The 23,008-nt window shown below is 36.6% G+C and overlaps 1 protein-coding gene across 1 annotated transcript in view; it reads right to left on the bottom strand.

Moving 5' to 3' along the window:
• Window positions 1-23,008, bottom strand: part of RSBN1 (round spermatid basic protein 1) — a 46,984-nt gene that overhangs the window by 14,767 nt on the left and 9,209 nt on the right. The window contains exon 2 of the mRNA XM_040471351.1: window positions 20,054-20,727. Within this exon, the coding sequence (XP_040327285.1) occupies window positions 20,054-20,727 (674 nt within the window). The remainder of the gene's footprint in view (window positions 1-20,053; window positions 20,728-23,008) is intronic.

A 23,008-nucleotide genomic window follows, 5' to 3' on the forward strand; every position in this document is an offset into this window, starting at 1 on the left:
TCTGTCAACCCAAATCTTATCTTTCAAAGATCAGTTCTTTTTTTCTGGAAGCCTTCCTGATCACCCTTCATCTTTTCCTTTTCTGAAACACAGAGACATTTTCTTTACATCAACTCTCTAGTGAATTTAGGGCATATTTTATACCAATTTGCAGCCCAGAGAATCCAAGCATTCAAATGGAATCTACTGGTACACCTGAAACTAGTATTACATGTATGGTAACTAATTGGAATTTAAACTTTAAAAAAAATTTTAACGGAATCTACCAATTGATTCGATACAATCTGATATTATTCTTCTATGTCACTTCTTGTATTTTCTTAGGCAGAGAGAGAGGAAGACACAGAATCCAAAGCAGGCTCCAGGCTCTGACCTGTCAGCACAGAGCCCAATGTGGGGCTCGAACCCACTAACTATGAGATCATGACCTGAGGTGAAACCAAGTCAGACACTTAACCGACTAAGGCCACCCAGGTGCCCCTTCCCACCTCCAATTTAAAATGAATGTTTCTCAGGGCACCTACGTGGCTCAGTTGGTTAAGTGTCCAACCTGGTTTCAGTTCAGGTCATGATCTCACAGTTCATGGATTCGAGCCCACTAATAGTGCAGAGCCTGCTTGGGATTCTCTCTCTCTGCCCCTTCCCTGCACCCTCTCTCTCAAAATAAACAAATAAACTTAAAAATAAACAAAGAAATAAATAAGTAAAATGTTTCTCAAGGATAAAGACAGATCCATGCATACAAATGACTAAACTAAAAATGCTGAATTCTAAGCAGAATTTCCACCTTGGATCAGTAACCAAACATTCACTATCTTAGTTATGGTGCAGATTAGATTCAAAGGCCTAATATACAGCTGTACCTTTATAAGGCAGGTCACTATTGAACATTAAAAAAAAAAACTAAGGATCAATTGGGATTGTTTTAAATATCCTTTTGCCTCAATACAAGGCATAAATGACCATCTCGTTTTTTTTTTTAACTTTTTTAATGTTTGTTTATTTTTGAGAGAGACAGTGTGAGTGGGGGAGGGGCAGAGAGAGAGGGAGACACAGATTTGAAGCAGGTTCCAGGCTCTGAGCTGTCAGCACAGAATCCAACATGGGGCTCGAACCCTTGTACTGTGAGATCATGACCTGAGCTGAAGTCGGATGCTCAACCAACTGAGCCACCCAGGCGCCGCAGACCATCTAGCATTTTTTACACAGTTCTTTACTATTAGTTCTTTAGCAACATTTTCAGAACCCACTATTTTTTCCTGTAGACAATTTAATAGCACCCCTATACATACACAATACAAACAACAACAACAAAAAAAGGGCTTAGATCCTATTCTCAAATATCGGGGATTTCTTAACTCCTTACAAATCTTTCCGAAAATCACCTTATATGATCATTAAGCAGCAACTGCCCAGGACAAAATTACTTTCCATATGTATTTGTATGAGTTACATTCCCATCATTTGTATGAATGATCATCATGCTATGAAAAGTCAGAGGGGGCAGATTGGGAAAGAAGATGATCACGGGATGCAGATAAAAGAGAAGTAGGGAAGCTTTCTAAGCATTATCCTAACTTAGCCAAGCACCCTAAAACAACTAACGGAGATTTACTAACCTTCAGTACCAGTTCTAGGAATCGCATGCTTTCAGGAGTAATAAATATCAGTCTCCCTACAACACCCCCACCAACTATTCCCAATTATTAGAAATTCCTTTACCAAGAAAGGCTTTCAAATATACAGAATAGGGGCATTTTATGTTAAGAACTACGCTAAAGACACATTACAATTTAAAGCTTACAGAACTCAAGACTAATCCTGAAAAAGCACACTGCTATGTGCCACTTTTGCTAGCTTGGAGATTATGCAACTCTTAATGCATTATTAATTGAAGGAATTCACATTACACACAAAGTAAGACTGAATATTTTTATATCACAGTGTTTGAAGTTTACCTAATTTAATCCCATTAAATCAACAGCAATGAACTTGAAGACAACTTAAAATGCAAACACCTAGGATAATTAATATGTGACATGAATAAATATAAGCATCCTTTCCTATTTGGAAAGAGAAAGGAAGTAAACCTAAAAACAGGGATTTGAATTATTTTTTATATAAAAAATGTAATATTATAAACTTATAATTTATCCTGTGGCTAGAAAGGATGTAAAAACCAGCCATTAAACTGTGGCCAAAAAAAAAAAAAAAAAAAAGTAGTAAAGCTGATGAACGGTGTACCACTGATGTAAAAATGTTCATAAATGCTAATGTTTATAAAGCATTTAAATAATTAAGTGCACAAGTTAGAAGATGGACAGCATTTATGACCAGAAATTCAACATGTACCAACTGTGTGACACCTATGCCAAACAAACTACTAATTCTACCCTTCTTCTTTTTAGAAAAAGAACTTCCTGGGCATATAGCCAATGAGCTAGGCTCCTCGGCAGCCAAGTGTGGCCTGGAACTAAGTTCTGGCCAATGAGATCTTAGTACAAGTTACATATGTAATTTCCAGAGCATGCCTTTATAAGTAAGCAGCTCTCTACTTCCTCTTTCTGTCTTGAGAGCCAGGTTCAACGATGCAGACAACACAACCAAAGGGACTGGCAAAACTTAAAAGGAAAGGAGAATCCTGGATGACATAATGTAACAGAACAGAGTTGCTTAACCTCTGGATTTATTACTCCAGAGAAACTTTTATTTTGTTCCAGCCACTGTATGCGACATCTCTTTGTTATGGTGGTTTAGCCTATGTCTTAGATCTTGTATACTAGCACACATCATTTTATTGTACTTCACTTTACCGCATTTCACAGATATTATGCTTCATAGATAATTGACTTTTTACAAATTGAAGGTCTGAGGCAACCCTGCCAAGAGTAAGCCTATCAGCACCACTTTTCTAACATTTGCTCACTTTGTAAGCAAATTTTTTGTAATTCTCACAGTATTTCAAACTTTTTATTATTTTATTTGTTATGATGATCTGTGATCAATGCTCTTTGATGTCATTACTATAATTGTTTTGAGGCACTACGAACCACACCACACAAGACAGTAAACAATCTATATTGTGTGTGTTCTGCTTTACTGATCAGCTCTTGCCCCCATCCCTCTCTCTTCTCCTCAGGCTTAGGCCTTATTCCCCAAGACACAACAAAACTACAATTAGTTCATTTAATGACTCTACAATGGCCTTTAAGTGTTTAAGTGAAAGGAAGGGTCACAGGTCTCTCATTTTAAATCAAGAGCAAGAGATTATTATTATTTTAATGTTTTTTTTTGAGAGAGAGAGACCGTGTTGAGCAGGGAAGGGGCAGAGAGAGAGACGGGACAGAATTCGAAGCAGGCTCCATGCTGTCAGCACAGAGCCCAACAGTTCAAACCCACAGAACTGTGAGTTCATGACCTGAGCCAAAGTCGGACACTCAACCGACTGAGCCACCTAAGCACCCTCAAGAGCTAGACATTATTAAGCTCAGTTAGGAAGGCAGGTCAAAAACCAAGACAGGCCAAAAATTAGGCCTCTTATACCAAACAGCCAAGTTGTGAATAAAGGAAAATTTTTGGAAGGAAATTAAAAGTGCTGCTACAGTGCAACACACAAATGATAAGGAAGAGAGCTTTACTGCTGATACAGTGGAAGTTGTAATGGTCTGGATAAAAGATCAAACCAGACAACATTCCTTTAAGCCACAGCCTAACTCAGAGCAAAGGCCAACTCTTATCAATTCTGTGAAGGAAAAGAGACTTAAGGAAGCTGCAGGAGGAGGCTGGTTCATGAGATTTAAGGAAAAAGGTCATCTCCGTAATAGAAAAGCACATGGTGAAGCAGCAAGTGCTGATGTAGAAGATGCAGCAAGTTTATCCAGAAGATCCAGCAAAGACAATTAATGAAGGTGGCTACAGTAAATAACAGATTTTCAATGTAGACAAAATAGCCTTATATTGAAAGAAGATGCCATCTAGGACTCTCATAGCTAGAGAAGTCAGTGACTGGCTTCTAAGCTTCAAGGGATAGGCTGACTCTCTTATGAGAGGGTAATGCAGCTGGTGACTCTAAGTTGAAACCAAAGCTCATTTACCATTCCAAAAATCGTAGGGCCCTTGAAAACTACCCTAAATCTATTCTGCCTGTGCTCTATAAATGTGTTTCATTTATCATGTACAATGGTTTACTGAATATTTTAAGCCCACTGTTGAGAACTACTGCTCAGAAAAAAAGATACCTTTCAAAATATTACTGCTCACTGACAATGTACCTGGCTACCCAAGAGTTCTCTAATGGAGATGTACAATGAGATAAATATTGTTTTCATGCCTTCTAACACAACATCTATTCTGCAGTCCATGGATCAAGGAGTCATTTCAATTTTTAAGTCTTATTATTTAAAAAAAAAAAAAAAAAAAAAAAAAAAAAAAAAAACATTTTGTAAGGCTATGTAGCCACCACAGATAGTGATTCCTCTGATGAACCTGGGCAAAGTAAATGGAAAGCCTGGAAAGGCCTCACCATTGCTAGATGCCATTAAGAACATTCATGAGGTGTCTGGGCGGCTCAGTCAGTTAAGCATCTGACTCTTGATTTCAGCTCAGGTCATGATCTCAAGATTCAGGAGATCAAGCCCCCCATCGTGCTCTACACTGACAGCATGGAGCCTGATTGGGATTCTCTGTCTCTTTGCCCCTCCCCTGCTTGCTCACGTGCACATGCTCTCTCTCAAAATAAATAAAAAAAAAAAAGGAAGATTAGTGATTCATATGAAAAGGTAAAAATACAATATTAACAGGAATTTGGAATAAGTTGGATCCAGTCCTCATGGATGATTTTGAGGGGTTCCAGATTTCAGTGGAGGAAGTAGCTGTGGATGTGGCGGAAACAGCAAGTGAACTAGAATTAGAAGCGGAGCCTGAAGATGGGACTGAATGGCTGCAACCTCATGATCAAACCTGAACGGATGAGGAGCTGCTTGTGATGGATGAGCAAAGACAGTGGTTTCTTGAGATGGAATCTGCTCCTGGTGAAGATGCTGTGCGGACTGTCAAAATGACGACAAAGGATTTAGAATGCTCCAGAAACTTAGTTGCTAAAGCAGCAGCAGGGTTTGAGAAGTTAGACTCCAATTTTGACAGAAGTTCTACTGTGGGTAAAATGCTATCAAACAGCATCACATGGCACAAAGATATTGTTTGTGAAAGAGAGAGTCAATCAATGTGGCAAACTTCACTGCTGTCTCAAGAAATTGCCAGCCACCCAACCTTCAGCAACTACTACTCTGATCAATCAGCAGCCATCCACATCAAGACCCATTGCCAGCAAAAAGATTACGACTTGCCGAAAGCACAGATGACAGCAGTTAGCATTTTTTGGCAATAGAGTATTTTTAAATTCAAGTATGTACATTGTTTCTTTAGACATATTGCTATTACATACGTAACAGACTACAGTACAGTGCAAACATAACTTTTATATACACTGGGAAATCAAAACATTAATTTCCCTTGCTTTATTATGGTGGTCTGGAAGCAAACCCACAACATACGCCCTTACTTTGCATACTAAGGGAGACAATACTCTGTACTAAACAGATGACATCCAGAGTATTAGCTCCTGCTCTGAGCTTTTAAAAATCTGTAACTAGGATGCCTGGGCGGCTCAGTCAGTTAAGTGACCGACTTGGGCTCAGGTCATGATCTCGTGGTTTATGGGTTCAAGCACTGTGACAAGCTCTGTGCAGACAGCTCAGAGGCCGGAACCTGCTTCAGATTCTGTGTCTCCCTCTCTCTCTGCCCCTCCCCGACTTGCACGCACATGCACACATTCTCTCTCTCAAATAAACATTTAAAAAAAGTATTTAACTTAAGAAGACTGAAGTAGAAGAGTGGACTCATATAAATAAAAAACAGGAATTATAGGAAAATTGGTATCACTCATTGAATAAAAGTTTACTGTTTATTACATGTCAGACACTGTCCTAAATATAGATATAGCAAACCAGACCCACTCTTGGCCCCTGGAAGTTTACAGTCTAATAGGGAGAGGCAAACAGTAATCTAAACAAATATCTAATTATAAACTGTGACAAGTCCTCAGAATAGAACGAATAAATACACTGAGAAAGAGAACAAAGGATCCTGATCTAGAGAACAAAGTGTTCCTCAAAGTCACATTGAGCTAAAATCTGTAAAACAAGTTTAAAGGCAACAACAAAATCCCTTAAGAGTCGCCCTTTCCAATGAAGAAAGCTAATAATGCTAAACACAGAAAGGAAAAGAAAAAAATAAAGATGAGACTGGACAAATGAGCTATAGCTAGATTATGCAGAGCCTTGAAGCCTACACTAAAGGCTTTGGGAAATCACTGAAGGATCTAAAGTAGTAACAGGAAAGTTATCGATTTATCTTTTCAGGGCAGAGGGGGCTTGGCGTTTTTGTTTCTGTTTCATTTTCTCAGAGGGTTACTGAAAGAAACCAGTTACACTTCTGTACTATTCCAAATAAACAATAAACTAAACTAGTAACAGTGGAGCTGATTAGAAAAAAGTAAAGAAAAAGGATCTGAAAACATATTCAGGACATAAAATTGTCAGAACTTGGAGACACACTAGATATGACAAAGAAGTGACTGTCAAAGATGTCTCCCCAGCTCTGCCCTCTGCAACCCAATAGAGAAACCACTCTTTGGGTGGGAAGGTGAGGTCTTCAGTCTTGAACATGAGGAGCTTCAAATGTGTGGTGGGCTGAATAATGGGTTCCAAAGATATCCAGGTCCCAATCCCTGGAACCTGTGAACATTACCTTATATGGCAAAAGAACTTTGCAGCTGTAAATAAATTAAGAATCCTGAAATGGGGAGAGTAGCCTAGTCTACCCAGGTGAGCCCTAAATATAACTACAGGCGTCCTTATTTCTTATAAGGAAGCACAGGAAGAATTGACTGCAGAGAAAAGAAGACAATGCGATGAGGGAACCTGAGAGTGGAATGATGCACTTTGAAGATGGAGGAAGAGGCCACGAACCAGGTAATACAGAAGACTACTAGAAGCTAAAATAAGCAAAAAACAAACAAACAAAACCCAGATTCTCCTTCAGAGCCTTCAGAACTGTAAAAAGCTATAAATTTGTATTGTTTTAAGGCATTATGTTTATGGTAATTTGTTACAGGAGCAATAGGAACTAATATCAAATACCTCTAAAATGCCCAAGTGGGTATGTCACGAGGGAAGCTGGGTCTGAAATCAAGTGATTTAGACTGAGGATATAAATCTTATCACTGGCACAGAAAATATAAAGAATTCAAAGAGTAGGGGTCTTGGAAAGATACAATTAAAAAAAAAAAAAGCTGACAAAAAAAAGAACATAAAGGAGTTGTCAAATGGTCAGAGAAGAAGAAAACCAAGACAGCACAAAATAATGAAAGTCAAAATAAGAAAATATTTGAAGAGGTTTGGTCAAAATGTTGCTGAGACTTCAGTAAGATGAAGATGAAAAATGGAGGGGCACACGGGTTAAGCATCCAACTTCAGCTCAGGTCATGATCTCACAGTTCATGAGCTCAGCCCCACGTCGGGCTCTGTGCTGACAGATCAGAGCCTGGAGCCTGCTTTGGATTCTGTGTCTCCTTCTCTCTCTGCCCCTCCCTTGCTTGCTGTCTCCCTCTAAAAAATAAATAAAACATTAAAAAAAATTGTTTTTAAATGCCCATTGGTGACCTTAACACGAGAGGTTTTTCAGATAAATTATGAGGGCAGAAACAAAACCCAGTAGCCTGAGGAGAGATGAGAAAATGAGGACAGCAAGTGTAAACAACTCAAGAAGTTAGGCTGTGAAAATAAAAAAGGCTGGTAGAGAGGAGGAAATAAGATCAAGAGAGAATTTTTTAAACGGAAAGACCATGCAAACCTCAACAGGAGTGTATAAACTTTCATTCCCCCTAGCACTCTAAGAAAGTATGTGTTGCCCTACGACCTCACTATTAAGAATGTTATCAAGCTTTTGGATTTTTATTAATTTGGTAAGAACTACCATCTTAGTAGTGTTAATTTCACTCTCTTAGGAATGAAGCTATAGATCTTTTAAAACAAGAGATTAAAGGGCCCTTTGTAGGGGATGCCTGGGTGGCTCAGTCAGTTGAGCGACCGACTTCGGCTCAGGTCATGATCTCACAGTTTGTGAGTTCGAGCCCCGTGTCGGGCTCTGTGCTGCCAGCTCAGAGCCTGGAGCCTGTTTCTGATTCTGTGTCTCCCTCTCTCTCTGACACTCCCCCACTCATGCTCTGTCTCTCTCTGCCTCAGAAATAAATAAACATTAAAAAAAAAAATTTTTTTTTAAATAATAAAGGGCCCTTTGTATTTCTTTTTCTGTGAACTACCCATTGACAATGCTTGCTTATTTTTAAATTGGGTTGCTAGTATTTATTTCTCTTACCTATTTCTAAAACTCTTAATGGTTTAGGAAGGTTAATCTTCTATCAGTGATATGAACTGTATATAACTTTTCATAACTTGTCTTTTGACTGTGTCTACAGTGATTTTTGTTTTGTTTTGGTCATAGTTAGAAAGACCTTTTGAACTCCAAAGTTATGAAAGAATTCTTCCATGTTTTCTTCTATTACATTTAGGTCTACATTTTCTACATTTATATCTTTGATCCCATTTGGAATTTATCTTGGTACCAGTGATATGGATACTAAGATGAATTCTAAATAAATACCCTGATGTCCCAACATGATCATCTTTCTGCCATCAGTGATTTGAGATACTGTCACTTTTATATATCAAAAGCCTGTATATACCTGGGCCTATTTCTAGACTTACTTTTCTGTTTCACTGAATAATGTTCATAAACTAATACTTATTTAATCATTAAATCTTTACTTAAGTTTATTTTTTGAGAGAGAGAGAGAGAGCGAGCACATGTGCACGCACATGCACAGAGGAGGAACAGAAAGAGAATCCCAAGCAGGCTCCACACTGGCAGTGCAGACCCTGATGCAGCTCAAACTCACAAACTGTGAGATCATGACCTGAGCCAAAATCAAGAGTCGAATGCTTAGACTGAGCACCCAAGCACCCCATAATCATTAAATCTCTAGAACGTATTGGTATCTGGTAGAGCACTCCGCCATCACTGCTTTTCTTTTTCGTAATTTTGATGTTGGCTCTTCTTAATCTAACAACATAATATATCTTTCTATTTAAGTTTTCTTTTGTGTGATTGTTTGATGTTAATGGGAAGAATCTGGTAAAGGTGAAAAGGTGAAGAGGACTGCTATTCAAACATGGCACACAAAACAAAAGATTTATGTCTATTCCTTATTAAAACCCACTGAAGTGAGAATAAAAGCTAAGGGCTATAAATCCCAGAAGCTCAAAGAGAACACAAGTAAAAACTGACAAATACATTAGCACATCATTTTTTATAAGGGGAAAAGTATACAGGGGAATTAGCAGACTGAGAACTTTCAATACCGAGTACCTACATAGAAGACAACCAAAAAGTCAGTTTATGCTAAAGAATCATGGAAAGCCTAAGTAGAAGGTGGGAAACAAAGCATGGAGCTAAATGGGTTTAATATTTGTAAAAGAATTAGTTAGATCCCTCCACTCCACCTATGTTCCCTGCTCCTCACCCCATCCCATATTCTTTTCTTATCTTATTTTGTGGAGAAAGTGAACCAAAGAGACTATGGAAACAAAGATACCAGGCACAAGCATGGAACTGGGCCATTATACTGACAACAGACAATTAAGTTAAATTCCATATATTAAACAATGAACTCACCTACCCATTTCCATAGTTCAGCTCCAAAAATTCTGGCAAACAGGTATAAACTACTCTACTCCACTGCTAAGTAATCCTCTGGATTCTTAGCTGTACAAATTAAAAGCCCCAGAGAAAAGATCTCTAAATATTGACATTTGGAGCTTTTCTTATAATGATATGGCCAGATTCTCTACCCAGTCATCAGCGGCAAATCCCACCTATGTGTTCACAGTTTCTAACTAGTTTTGTACTGACTCATGTTTAAACATCAACAGATCACCAGACATTTAAAGAAAATATCTAACATAAACAGAAGATTAAAACAAACAAAAAAGAACTTGATGAAACAAACTACAAGAAAATTTCAAAACAAGCATGATTAATACCATTGAATAGATGAAAGACGATACTGGATCCATGAAACAAAAAGTTATTCAAATTAAAAAAAGGACAAGGTCTTAAATTCAAAACATCACAGCTGAAATAAATCAATAGGAGGAAAAGAAGATAGTTAAATCTCCCCAGAAAGTAGACAAAAATGACGAAGAAAAATAAAAGGAGTGATAGGAAAAATTTAGAGATTCAATCAAGAGGCCTAACGTTCAACTAATAAAAGTTTCAGGAAAAAAGAACAGCGAAGACTGAGGTAAGGAAAGTAACAAAAATAATACAAGAAAACTTACCCAAACAAAAGGATACATATTTCCATATTGAGAAGGCCTAAATACTCAACAGAGTGAATACAAAAAGGCTCACACACAATGAAATCTGAGAAAATCACGTGGGTTGGAAGTGGCCTTCAATTGTATTCGTAACATTTTATTTCTGGGCCAAGTGGTAAGAGCACAGGTGTTTATTATTCTTTACACCTCTATGTATGTCTGAAATAGTTCACAATAAATTAAAACACAAAACCCAATATGAAAATAAAAACCATCTTATGGCACATTATCCTCCATATTCTGAAACTCTGCTGTAAAGAGGTTTTAAAATGTTTCCAAAGAGAAAAAAAACAAGACACCTAAAAATATCAGGAATCATTACAATACTGGATTTCTCAATAGCAGCACCAGAAGCTTAAAGACATTGGAGTTATGCCTTTGTAAATCTCAAGAAAATGATCTCCAACCTAGAATTCCACACCTATCTGAACTACCAAAAAATGTAATGGTATAATAAAGACTTCAGACATGTGAGATCTTATTGGAGTCACTAAATTCAGTCAACAGAATAGTCACGGAATCCCAGGACGGGAGAAAAAGGCAAACAAATTTCAGGGCATACATGTATAGGACACATCAGATGTATACAGGACACCTACCTCTACATATATTCTTACTGCAACATGATAATATTACAAAACCGTAAACAACCTAAATGTACAAAACAGAAGAATAAATAGTGATATAATCATACAACAAAATAGCAAATATAGTGGTTAAAATGAATTAGAGTTAGATGTATCAACATAATTCTCTAAAGCAATATTGAACCAAAACAATGCAAAATACTAAGTGTTAAATCACAAAAAATAGTTATATGTAGTTTATATGTTCATACATGCGTAGCAAAATATTACAAGATGCAGAGAAATAATAAACCACAAATTCAGAAGGATTTATTTTTCAGGAGAAAGAAAGCTTAGTATTTTATTATAAATGAAGGAAACAAAGAATTCACCTAATATAATTCACACATTATATGAGAATGGAGGGGGAGAAGATTAAGGGGGTGGGGGTGGGTAAACATCCTAAGCAAATGAGTAGTTTCTATTTGGGATGATGAATAAGTTCTAGAAATGAATAATGGCGATGGTTGTATACCACTGTGAAAGCACTTAATGCCCATGAATTACATACTTAAAAGTAGTTAAATATTAATTTTATTATATATATTTTGTGACAATCCTAAGCAAAGTGAGGAATAGAATCTAGAACACAGGTGAAAGATTAGCTTTTGATAAGGTGGGATATCTCTTCTATTTTAATAGGAGGGAAAGGGAAAGCAGAAAAGATGTATGCAGATAAAAAGTCTGAATAGTCTTCATGAACTAGTAAGCAAGTGGACCAAAGAAAATAAGCAAGCTTTCCAGACAATGATGATGGTCCACTGGCAGGCTTATGAAACCTTAAGAAGAGACAAGCTCATAAATAATTATCAACCCCAAAATGATTTTCTAAAATATCTGCACTATGTAGTGGTTAGACAAGATTATCTCTAACAGTCCTTGGTTTATGATTTCTCTGAAATTCTAAAAGGATGACATCCACATGTCAAATGAAGGAAAACAGAGTAATTAATGGTAGATGGTATATAGTTTAAACGTTTCTTAAACTTGCCTGTTCATAGGAATTGAATCACTTGAAGTATTTATCTCAGGCCTCACTCCAGACCTAATGAATCAGAATTTCCAGGAGAGGAACCTGACATTCTAAATATGTATCTGGAACTAGCAACTCCAGATTATTCCTAGAATCTGGCATGTTTGAAAAACTCTAGCCTGGAAATGGCACTCGAAAGCAAAGAACAAGTTGAGTAGAGGAGTAGTAGGAGGATTGGAGGGAGATAAATAGAGACCAAAGAACAGTAAAAAGTAAGACTACTTTTGGAAGCAAGAGACATAAGAGACAGAGAAAACTCAACCTTTAGTAAAAATCAGAAGGCAAAGTGGGGAGGGGAGAAGGATTGTGTAATCGAGGGAGAAAATGCCTGTAAGAAAAGTTCGCTTCTCATGCATTAAAAAAAAAATTTATATAATATCTATAAAAGTTTAAGCAATTATATTTGATATACATATTGTTCTGTCAATAGATTATATAGTCCTTTAGATTAAAAACTTAACTTCACAAAGTTATCCTCTATCAATTGCTGAGAGTGACATAAGCTCAACTGTGCTCCAAATACATATACTTTTTAAGACAGTCATAAATCAGTTAAAAACTTGGAAGATAGCAGCTTTATTCATAATTGCCAAAACTTGAAAGCAACCAAGATGTCCTTTAATAGGTGAATGGATACACTATAGTATATTCAGACGGGAGAATATTATTCAAAAAAAAAAAAAGCTATCAATCCATGAAAAAGACATGGAGGAGCCTTAAATGCATATTATTAAGTGAAAAAAAGCCAATCTGAAAAGGCTACACACCAGGATCCCAATTATATAACATTCTGGAAAAGGCAAAACTATGGAGACCTAAATGGTAAGTGCTTGCCAGAGGTTGGGAGAGGAAGGAAAAGAATGAAGAGGCAGAGCACAGAAGATTTTTAGGATGCAAAAATACTCTGTATGCTAACATAATGATGGATACATGTCATTATACATTTGTCCAAACCCACAGAATGTACAACACCAAGAGTTAACTATAATGTAAACTATGGACTTTGAGTGATTATGATCAGTCAATGTAGGTTCAACACCTGCTAACTAATATACCACGGGGATGGGGAGGTGGATGTTGACAGTGGAGCAGGCTGTGCAAATATGGGGGCAGAGAGTATATGGGACATCTCTGTACCTTGTCCTCAATTTTGCTGTGAACCTAAAACTGATCTAAAAATTAAATTCTTCGGGGGCGTCTGGGTGGCTCAGTCGGTTCTGCATCCAACTTCAGCTCACCATTCATGGGTCGAGCCCCGCATCAGGCTCTGTGGTGACAGCTCTGAGCCTGGAGCCTGCTCTGGATTCTGTGTCTCCTTCTCTCTCTGGCCCTCCCCTACTTGTGCTCTGTCTCTTTCTCTCTCTCAAAAGTAAATAAACATTAAAAAATCTTAAAAAAAGAAAAAAGAAATTCTTTAAAAACAAAAGAAAACAAAACAAAACTTGGGGTGCCTGGGTGGCTCAGTCTTTTAAGTGTCTGACTCTTGATTTCAGCTCAGGTCACAATCTCGCAGTTTAGGAGTTCCAGCCCTGCGCTGGGCTCTATGTTGATGGTGAGGAGCCTCCTTGGGATTCTCTCTCCCTCTCTCTCTCTCAAAATAAATAAACAAACTTTTAAAAAATTTTAAAAAACTTTTTTAAATTACCCAAACCTCAGAAGAACACCAAGCTAGAAATACACTATATGGACCTCCCCCATCATCCCACCACGCACTGAGGGCAGGGGTTAATTACTCTACAAAACTCCTGTTTTAGGAAGAAGACTGTTCAAGCTGATTGTTTAAAAAACAGAAAAAAAAAAAAAAAAAAGCTAGCCGGCAATCTTCCTAACCTTGTGACCTGTGAATGGAAAGGCATTCCCACTTTAAAACATACAGTGAAAAAGCAGTGTGAGTCAAAATGAGTTAATTATAAGCTGTACTTAGAATGAGAGGGGAAAAAAAGAACCAAACCTACCATTCCTATGCTGGTTTATTTTATAAAGCCAGCTACTTAAAATATTTATTTCTCCTTTTATATAACACACTGATGTATAGATCGTAAACAGTTTCTCAGTTATTTACCAAGCTACAAAGCACTCTACTAGTTTGACTCTATTAATTAGTACTACCAATTCACCATAAAATGTTAACTATAGTAATCAAAGATGAGGAGCACCTAAAAAGCCCATTTTAGGCCTTGCAACAACCCACAATGGAGAAATAACATTTGTTGATTTTCTCTGGAAAAGAGACATTACCATTTTATAGTAATAAAGGTAATATTTATAAGAACTTCTACCACCACCTAAATAAAGAGCTATGATCCTCAATAATAGACTTCAATACTGTATGTATACAGAAAAAAATTTTTAAGTAGAACTGAACATATGCACATTTGCCAGATAAAACAAAATCTTACTATGGAAGATATGTTGCTTTTTAAATCAAGTGCCTCTCTCCTCCACACATACATATACACATCCTCCTTCGTATACACCCTTCGATTACTTAGTTGATCTAAGATGAAAATAGTCTCAGATGGCGATATTTAAAACAACTCCTGATTTAACTTCACTATATTTTTAGTGTTTTGTTGTTGCTGCTTTGGCTTGCAATTCATGTACAGAATTTACAATCTATAGCCTTGCTGGTCTGTGACCAGCAAAATCAGAAACATCTGGAAACCCATCAGAAATGCAGACTATAAAGCCCCACCCAGACCTACAAAATCAAAATCTGCATTTTATATACACATAAAACTTGCTTACCCTCACCTGTAGGATTTAATTCCATTCAGTGACAGAAGAAAAAACAATTCTTCTTTGAAGATCTACCCCTATTCATCCTTGGGAAAGGTCACAATCAAAATGTGACCTTCCTCATCTATAAAATGAACGCTTGGAAATGGCGCCCACCTACTCTACAATCCTGTTGGTCCATAAGATGACTAGAAGACTATTCTAATTTTCAGTTTATCAACTGCCATAGGATTTTTATAAGGAGAGGAGCCAAGGATTATATACTTATTACAGAACCAAAACACTTCAAAGTTTAAAACCTTAAAAAAGTTTTTAAGGGGGTGCCTAGGTGGCTCAGTCGGTTGAGAGTCCAAACTTTGGCTTGGGTCACGATCTCAAAGTTTGTGAGTTCGAGCCCCGCATCAGGCTCTGTGCTGACAGCTCGGAGCCTGGAACCTGCTTCGGACTCTGTGTCTCCCTCTCTCTCCGCCCCTCCCCTGCTTGCACTGTCTCTCAAAAATGAATAAACACTAAAAAAAATTTTTTTTTAAGTTTTTTAAAAAGCCAATAATTATAAGATATAACACCAAAGCAAAAAAATCATGAATTATACTTATTCCTAAAACATATATATTTTAGGGAGAAACATATTCTAAGTGGACACTAATTTTTCTCCATTCACTAAAAGATTCCACAAACTTTTTGATCAAATTGTTATTTAGCCAATGACTAAAACTTAATTAGATCTGGGGCACCTGTGGCTCAGTTTGTTAAGTGTCCAACTCTTGATTTTGGCTCAGGTCATCATCTCACAGTTCAGGAGTTCAAGTCCTGTGGCGGGTTCTGTGTCAGCACAGAGCCCACTTGGGATTCTCTCTCCCTCGCTCTTCTGTGCACACACACACATGCTCTCTCTCTCAAAATAAACTTAAAAAAAAAAAACTTAATTAGATCTGAATAATCCTACAGAATTATAAAAATACCATGCTGTGTCAATACACATGTAGTTTTTCAGATTAGAAACAAATTTACAAAGTTATCCTGTATCAACTGCTGAGAGTTAAGTAATCAAATTTGAGGATCAGTTTGGTGTTGCACTAGGTACTTATCATGAACTTACCTCCTTTGGTAATATGAGTTTTATAGCATATGAAAAGAAAAAACACCTTTATGTGCATCCTCACTTTGCCACTACAATAATTTAAAAATATAAAAATAACAGGAGCTAGAATTATTCTTGCACAAAACAAACCTACATTTTACTTCCTCAAACTAGTGCAGATAAGTTCTAAAGTAGTGCTTCCCAAACCTTAATGGGTCTATAAATCACCTGCAAAAATGCAGATTCTGATTCAGAAGATGTGGGCAGGAATCTGAGAGTCTGCAGTTCTAGAAAGCTCCCTGGTGATGCCAAATTCATACACAGAGCAAAAAGCCCCATCATTTACAATATTAGGTCATGGTTTGCAAAGCATTGGTCTTGACAAGCACTGGTTTCCAAGAAGATTCCTAATTGAGCAACTTGACATTTTCTCATCCTTATCTCGCGATACTTAATTCTCATCATTCTTGAAACCCAGAAAACTTGTATCCTAAATCTTCCTTCTACCACTCCTTCTTTTTGACCTCTTTTCCACGTTCCTCATACTTACATGTGGATGCATCACAGGATTTCATTCTCAGCTTTATCTCTTTTCCATTCTAAGGCTGTCCCTGGATCAGCTATATGCTAATGGATCCAACCGCTCCATCCCCAGCCTACACACGTCTCCCAATCTTAGATCCATATATTCAACTACCTAATAGACATCTATAACCTTTAGTCTTCCCAGGTACCTCCAACACAAAATATCTCAACCTGAACTCATCAACTGCTTCCACCCCTAAAAACTAGCTTTTTCAAGTCTGTATTAACTTTGTGACCAGAACCACCATCTGCCCACTTATCCAAACCATATTTAAGACTCTATCCTCCCTCACCAAATGCAATTCATCTCATCTTCTAATTATTTCTCAAATTTCATTCCTTCCTCTCAATGTCAATATCAGTTTAGACATCAATCATTTCTGATCTGGTTATCATAGTCATCTAACAAGTCTTCTAGCTTCCAATCTCATTCTCTTCCTCAATCCCATGTGAAGACATCACTGTGTAATCTTGGCAAACATAACTCGATAGCATTCCCCTATGAAAATTCACCAGTGATTCACCATTACCTTTAGAAAAAAGTGCTAACTTTCTTTAGGCATATCACATAAAACTCCTCACAATCCTGATCTTGTCTCTCTTGTCTTAACTCCCACCACCCCCCCTCAACGATCAACATGTGTTCTTGCCATGTCAAGTCCCTGAAAGTACCACATTCTCTAATGCTTCTGTGTGTTTGCCTAGGCTGTTTTTCTCTTTGCTTAAAATGCCCTTATTAAGCTAAGTACTAATCTTCTTTCAAGACTCTACTCAAGCATCACATGCTTTAAAATGCCTTTTCTAATCACCTTAAGTCTGTTAGGTAATACCACAAACTGTGCTCCCCGTATCACAAGGTTTCCCCTATGCATACCTCTATTCTAGTACTTAGCAAACTGTATTATAATTTTGGTCTATACATCTCCTCCACTAGAATGAGCTCATCAATTAGTCCTTTTAAGAACAGAATGTCCAGTACATGGTATGCTCTCAATAAATGCTTGCTGAATAAACTATCTTGAAATAATAGTCATAAATAATTATTACGGCTACATATTTAAACTATATAACTTCCAAAAACTGTCTAAGATAACAAAAAAGTATCTTCAATTTAAGAGGCTTCACAGAACTTCTCAAGACTTTATTAAACAAAGAAGTCCAAAATATTTAAGGTATTCACTTAATTCCCAACAACCTAAAGGTACTGATTAAAAATTAATAGCTTTTTGAATATTGTGTTAAACTGGGATATTTTAATTTCACTAACTACAGTGTTAGACAAATAAAAGCACTCGTCTCTTCTCCAACGCCTGAAATAAAGAATTATGGTAAAATGATAGGCATATTTTTCAAGTGGCCTAGGTTAGTACCCTCACTTCTACTTACTAGCTACGTGAACTTGGGTAACAAAGCCTCAGTTTCTTCAGAGGAAAACAGATTAAACTGCTTACCTATACCACAGGTCATTTCAAATATTCACATGTGAATGTGAAAAGATTTCTATAAACCATGAACTACTGGATTCATTTCAACTACTGGGTTAGCTGCCATCCTAACATCTGCCAAAGATTTGACAGGTGCAAATTTCAAGTTTCATGGACTACTTCAGTCTCCCATACCCACCCCATATTTCTCCTCCAATGACTGAAAATTCACAAATAGAATTAAGTTCCAGGATTACCACTGCACAAGACTTATTCAGTAGTCCTCAATATTCTTATGTGGTTGAAGTGCTTAATGATACCTAATTTAATAATAATCTGGTATGTTCTTAAGAAGTTGTTATTTTATAAGTCCAAAGTAAATCTCAAGGTAAGTTGTTGGTACAGTCATTTAAATTTCAGCTCCATTTTTAAAAAATTGGAGGACAAAAATCAGCAGGGAATATTTAGAGATACTTTTTTTCATTAACTATTTAGACTGGGTACTACTGACAAGCTTGATCCACTATAAACTAACATGAAAGTTAAAAAGTTACCATTACAAAGCCAAGACTTTTTCACCCAAATTTCTGGCCTCTTTCTCAAATATGCTTGTTGGTCTATCAGTAAGAGAAAATTTGCTGCATTTTCTAAACTAAAAAAGTGATGAAGCATGTTAATTCTGCTCTCAGCAGTATGTTTCTTTGTTAAATAGGGACTTATGGGGATTATGGCCTATATCAGGAAAACGGTTTTCAGTCCCTTCTCTACAATATTTATAAAAATAGGATTCTTAACCTTCAAAGGGCAAAACTCCTTTAAAAAAAAAAAGTAAAAGTAAAAAGAAAATCTACTACAAAAGTCAGCACTTCGGTACCTGATTGTGGTAACAAGGCCAAAATCCAAGACGAAGCCCTTTATTGCACATCGTGTTCCAACATCTTGGGCAGCCCCATCTTGCGACCTCTCCAGATTGGCTGCTCCTGCTCTCTCTACTGCAGAGAGAACTTCAATTAGAGAAATTCTGAAGCTCATGAATCTAAACTGGATACTCCCCTCACTGGAGGCAAGGATGGGAAGAATCATTAAAAAGATTCAAGTTAGAGGAGGTTTCAAATAAATCCAAGTGGCTTGAAACCACTCTAATGCAGGCAGGCAGCTGAGAGTCTTATTATGCAACAGTCTATTTACCTAAAAAAAAAAAAGTCTTAAGGAAAAGAATGGCCGCAAATTATTAGATAACCTGAAAAAACAGGTTATATAATCATAAATCTCTAAAAAGCCAAATATTCTCCACTAAACTTGCATAGAATTTACATCTATGATACAAACTTATAGCTGACCATTCATATTCACAATTCTTATGAGAAAAGGAAGTTAAGAAAATAACTAGGACATATTATTTACTTCTTTCTATACCCTAAAATAACTTCATTCAAAAAAATGTTCAGTTAAAAACCACTGTTAGGAAGGAGAGATTTCCCTGCTGACTTAAGCCTAGCTGCCCAAGCAAGGCTTTAGAAAATGTCTTCACCTACAACAGTGCATAGGCAGAAGGAGCAGAGGCTATGGCGGTCTTCCTAGTGACACTTCCAAGTCATATAAATGGGATATGTTTCTGGGATAGACTGCCAACAAGTTACTGAAAGAAGAGAAACAAAAACAGAAAAAACCTGGCAAATAAATAGGTCAATGCCCTCATGTGTTGTATCATGCCATAAGCCAGTCTTAACTAAAGGTACCTAGATGCTACCAGATCTAAATCACATCCTCCACGCTAACATTACCTGGTTTGTGAAAGACTGGATTCACAAATTCAAGCTGGTTTTCCATAAAGACTCGTAATTATGTACAACATATATAAAGCATTTCTTAGACCCAGTAACAAGCCACATCCCCAAGAACTTCAGCAATTAAGACTTTTCGATGAAAGCAATAAACTAACAATGTGAATCCCCTTTACCACTGTGAATTTTTATCAAGTGTGCTGGTATGTGCAAACAAAACAGAATGAGGTTAATACTGTCAAGATACTGTATTTACTAAACAATTTAACAGCGATTTTATCTTACCTGAGTGTGAAAATTTGAAATGGTGGTTGTTTCGATATCTTTCTTGCCCAGAATCTCCATTTTCACAGGAGTGTTGGGGAAATTAAAAGCAAAGTAGTCCAGGAAGTCTGGGAGATAAGCAGCCGCTCCATGCACTATTGCTAAAGCATAGTAAGCAGCATTTTTCTCATTTTCACTGAATGTCAAAGCAAGAAACTCCTCAGAAAATCTCTCCATCTCCATTGGAGACAAAAATGAGAGTTCATCCATGTAAGCATGAAGGACAAGTGCACCACCATTGGACTGGTGTTCCTCATGAATAAAGTTGCTAAATTTAGTACCTGTTTTTAAGAAATTTCTACGAATAGAATGTTCCTGGTGAGTCATAAAAGGTGTTTGTACTCCCTGGGGTACCCGATATTCTTGCATGCCCAAATTTAATCGGCACAGCTGTTCATCTTTCAGATACCTGAAGGACTCCTTATTTACTCCTGAAGTGCTATTTATTTGTCCTTGGGTGAGGATTTCCTTACTGATGCGGGTCAGGCCAGCACAGACGGTTTGTACTTCCTTATTGTACATTTTAAGGCGTCTTCCTCGCATATCTTCTCGGTGTTTCTTTTTCTTTTTCTTCTTTATTTTCTTCAAGACAAAATCATCAGCTCTCTGGGTTTTACCATTTTCATCTGGTGTTTCTGGCCACAATAATTAAAAAGAAGTTAGTTGCTAGGCCTAGTGTTAACATACAAACTTCTTAAGGTACTTGATCTCAAATTAAATGGCCTATTCTGTTTCTCTGAATTTGCCATGTTTGTAAAATGAATGAGACAAAGATCTTAAAATACAATTATATTCTGGGTTGAAAACTATGCTAAAAAGTAGATAATGGGAATGTAAGCATATAATTTGACTTGCAATCAAAAGTAAAGGAAATATCCAAGTAATTTCACATATGCCATACTATATGGAATATCCGTTCAGTAACCACTGTAAAATCTAAACTGAAGCCTGTCATATTTTGCCATGACACATACAGGCAAATCAAACAAAGGCAAATTAAGCTGTAAGACACCATTCTGCCTACCAAACTGGCATAAACTTTTCTTTTTTCGGCATTTTCATATACTGTTGCTGGAAGGATAAACCAGTACAAATTTCACGAAGGGCAATTTGGCACCCACCAAAATGGGTATATACACCAAAAGCCTTGAAAATGTTTTAATTCTCAGACCCAGAAATTCCACTCCCAAGGAAAAATTACCTGAGAAAATAACTGAAGATACACAAAAATATCCACGACAGTTATTTAGGGACTCCCCTAAATGTCTATTCTAAGTACTAGGATACTGATTAAACTCTGGTAATTACATACTGACAAAATACTACCCACCCATTGTAAGTTATATTATAGATGAAATAACTGATGGATTACAAGGTTATAAAATGCTTACACTGCCAATCTTCCAAGAAGCATTCTCTAACAAATTCATCTCTACCCAATCTGGACAGCTACTCCTACCAAGTGCTTCGTTAGCGCTGTACTTCCCTATCACAGCTCTTAACCGCATTCTGTGTTATCACATATCTAATCTTCTACCTCTCCTCTAGACTATAAACAATCTAAGAAATATAGACCTTACCTTTCTTTCCAGAGCATCTAACATGTGTATAATCTGACTCCATGTTTATAGTAAACATACACACATGTATTAAGTACCCACTAAGTGCCAGGGACATTTCTGGGCACTGGGGATATGGTGCTAAAACAGACACAATCTAATCTCCACTCTCTTCAACTTTACAATCTAGTTTGACAAGAAAAACAAAGTATCAGTAAGCTACTCTAGATGCAGAGGAAACTTCTCTTTGGGAGGTGACATTTAGGATGAGTCCTAAGTAATAAAACAAGCCAGGCATGTTTTCTAGGGGAAAATATACCAGGGAGAGGCAAAGGACCTAAAGACAGGAAAAAATCTGTATGTTTTGCACATATACAACACAGAAGAATATCTGAAGAAATACATACCAAAGTGTTAATGGTAGTTATCTAGACTGGAAGAATTATAAATATGTCTTTTTTGCTTATCTGTATTTTCTAATTTCCTACCATAAACATATATTACTTTTAAAACTAAAAATTCATCTTTAATTTTTAAGGGATCATCATGGATTGACAAAGCCAAAATAAAATAGCATCTCTCATTTACTAGATGTTAAAGATATCTAGCAAGAAATCTTTAGGATTAAATAGTCCTGACCAACCTTTCAAGCTTGATGTGGTATTTACTATAGAATTTGTCCACCCAACAACAGTATTTCTGACACAATTCAAGTAATTCAGTGTTAAGACAGATACTCCAATTAATCCTATCGCTACACCTGGGAAGAAAAAGTTCAACAAAATTTACAGTAAATAATTTATTTGGTATAATATGCAAATATGATAGTTGCAGTACTCTATACAAAATTATTCCAAATCGCCAACTATTACAAGTTATAAAAACTTCTAAAGAAAATATAAGTCAAAAACTTTAGTGTATAGATACCAAATGACTTGCATTCTGTTTAATATCTGTTTTTTAAACAAAAAGAAAACCCTTCATTTGCAAACATCACTTGTAATGAAACTGAGGTCATATACCAAAATTATACGTGTAATCGGATTGCTTAAATTGCCAAGAGAAAAAGCAGTCCATCTTTTACTCTATATACAACTAAATATTTGACAACTTGTTAAAACACTTAGTCATTTCTATTTCTTACAAATAAAATTAATCTAAACACTTTTCCCGCATTAAAAATTGGTAATTTAGGCAATTCTCCCAAGCAACTAAATGTTAATGCCATTAAATATAAATGTTAGACCAATTTTCAAAGAGTCCTCTAATTACCCTCTGCTAAATGTTTTAGCAATTTCATGGGGAAAAAAAAGAAAAGAAAAGAAAAGAAAAGAAAAGAAAAGAAAAGAAAAGAAAA

The sequence above is a fragment of the Herpailurus yagouaroundi genome, unplaced genomic scaffold (assembly GCF_014898765.1).
Source record: "Herpailurus yagouaroundi ecotype Mexico unplaced genomic scaffold, PumYag 77, whole genome shotgun sequence".
Classification (NCBI taxonomy): domain Eukaryota; kingdom Metazoa; phylum Chordata; class Mammalia; order Carnivora; family Felidae; genus Herpailurus; species Herpailurus yagouaroundi.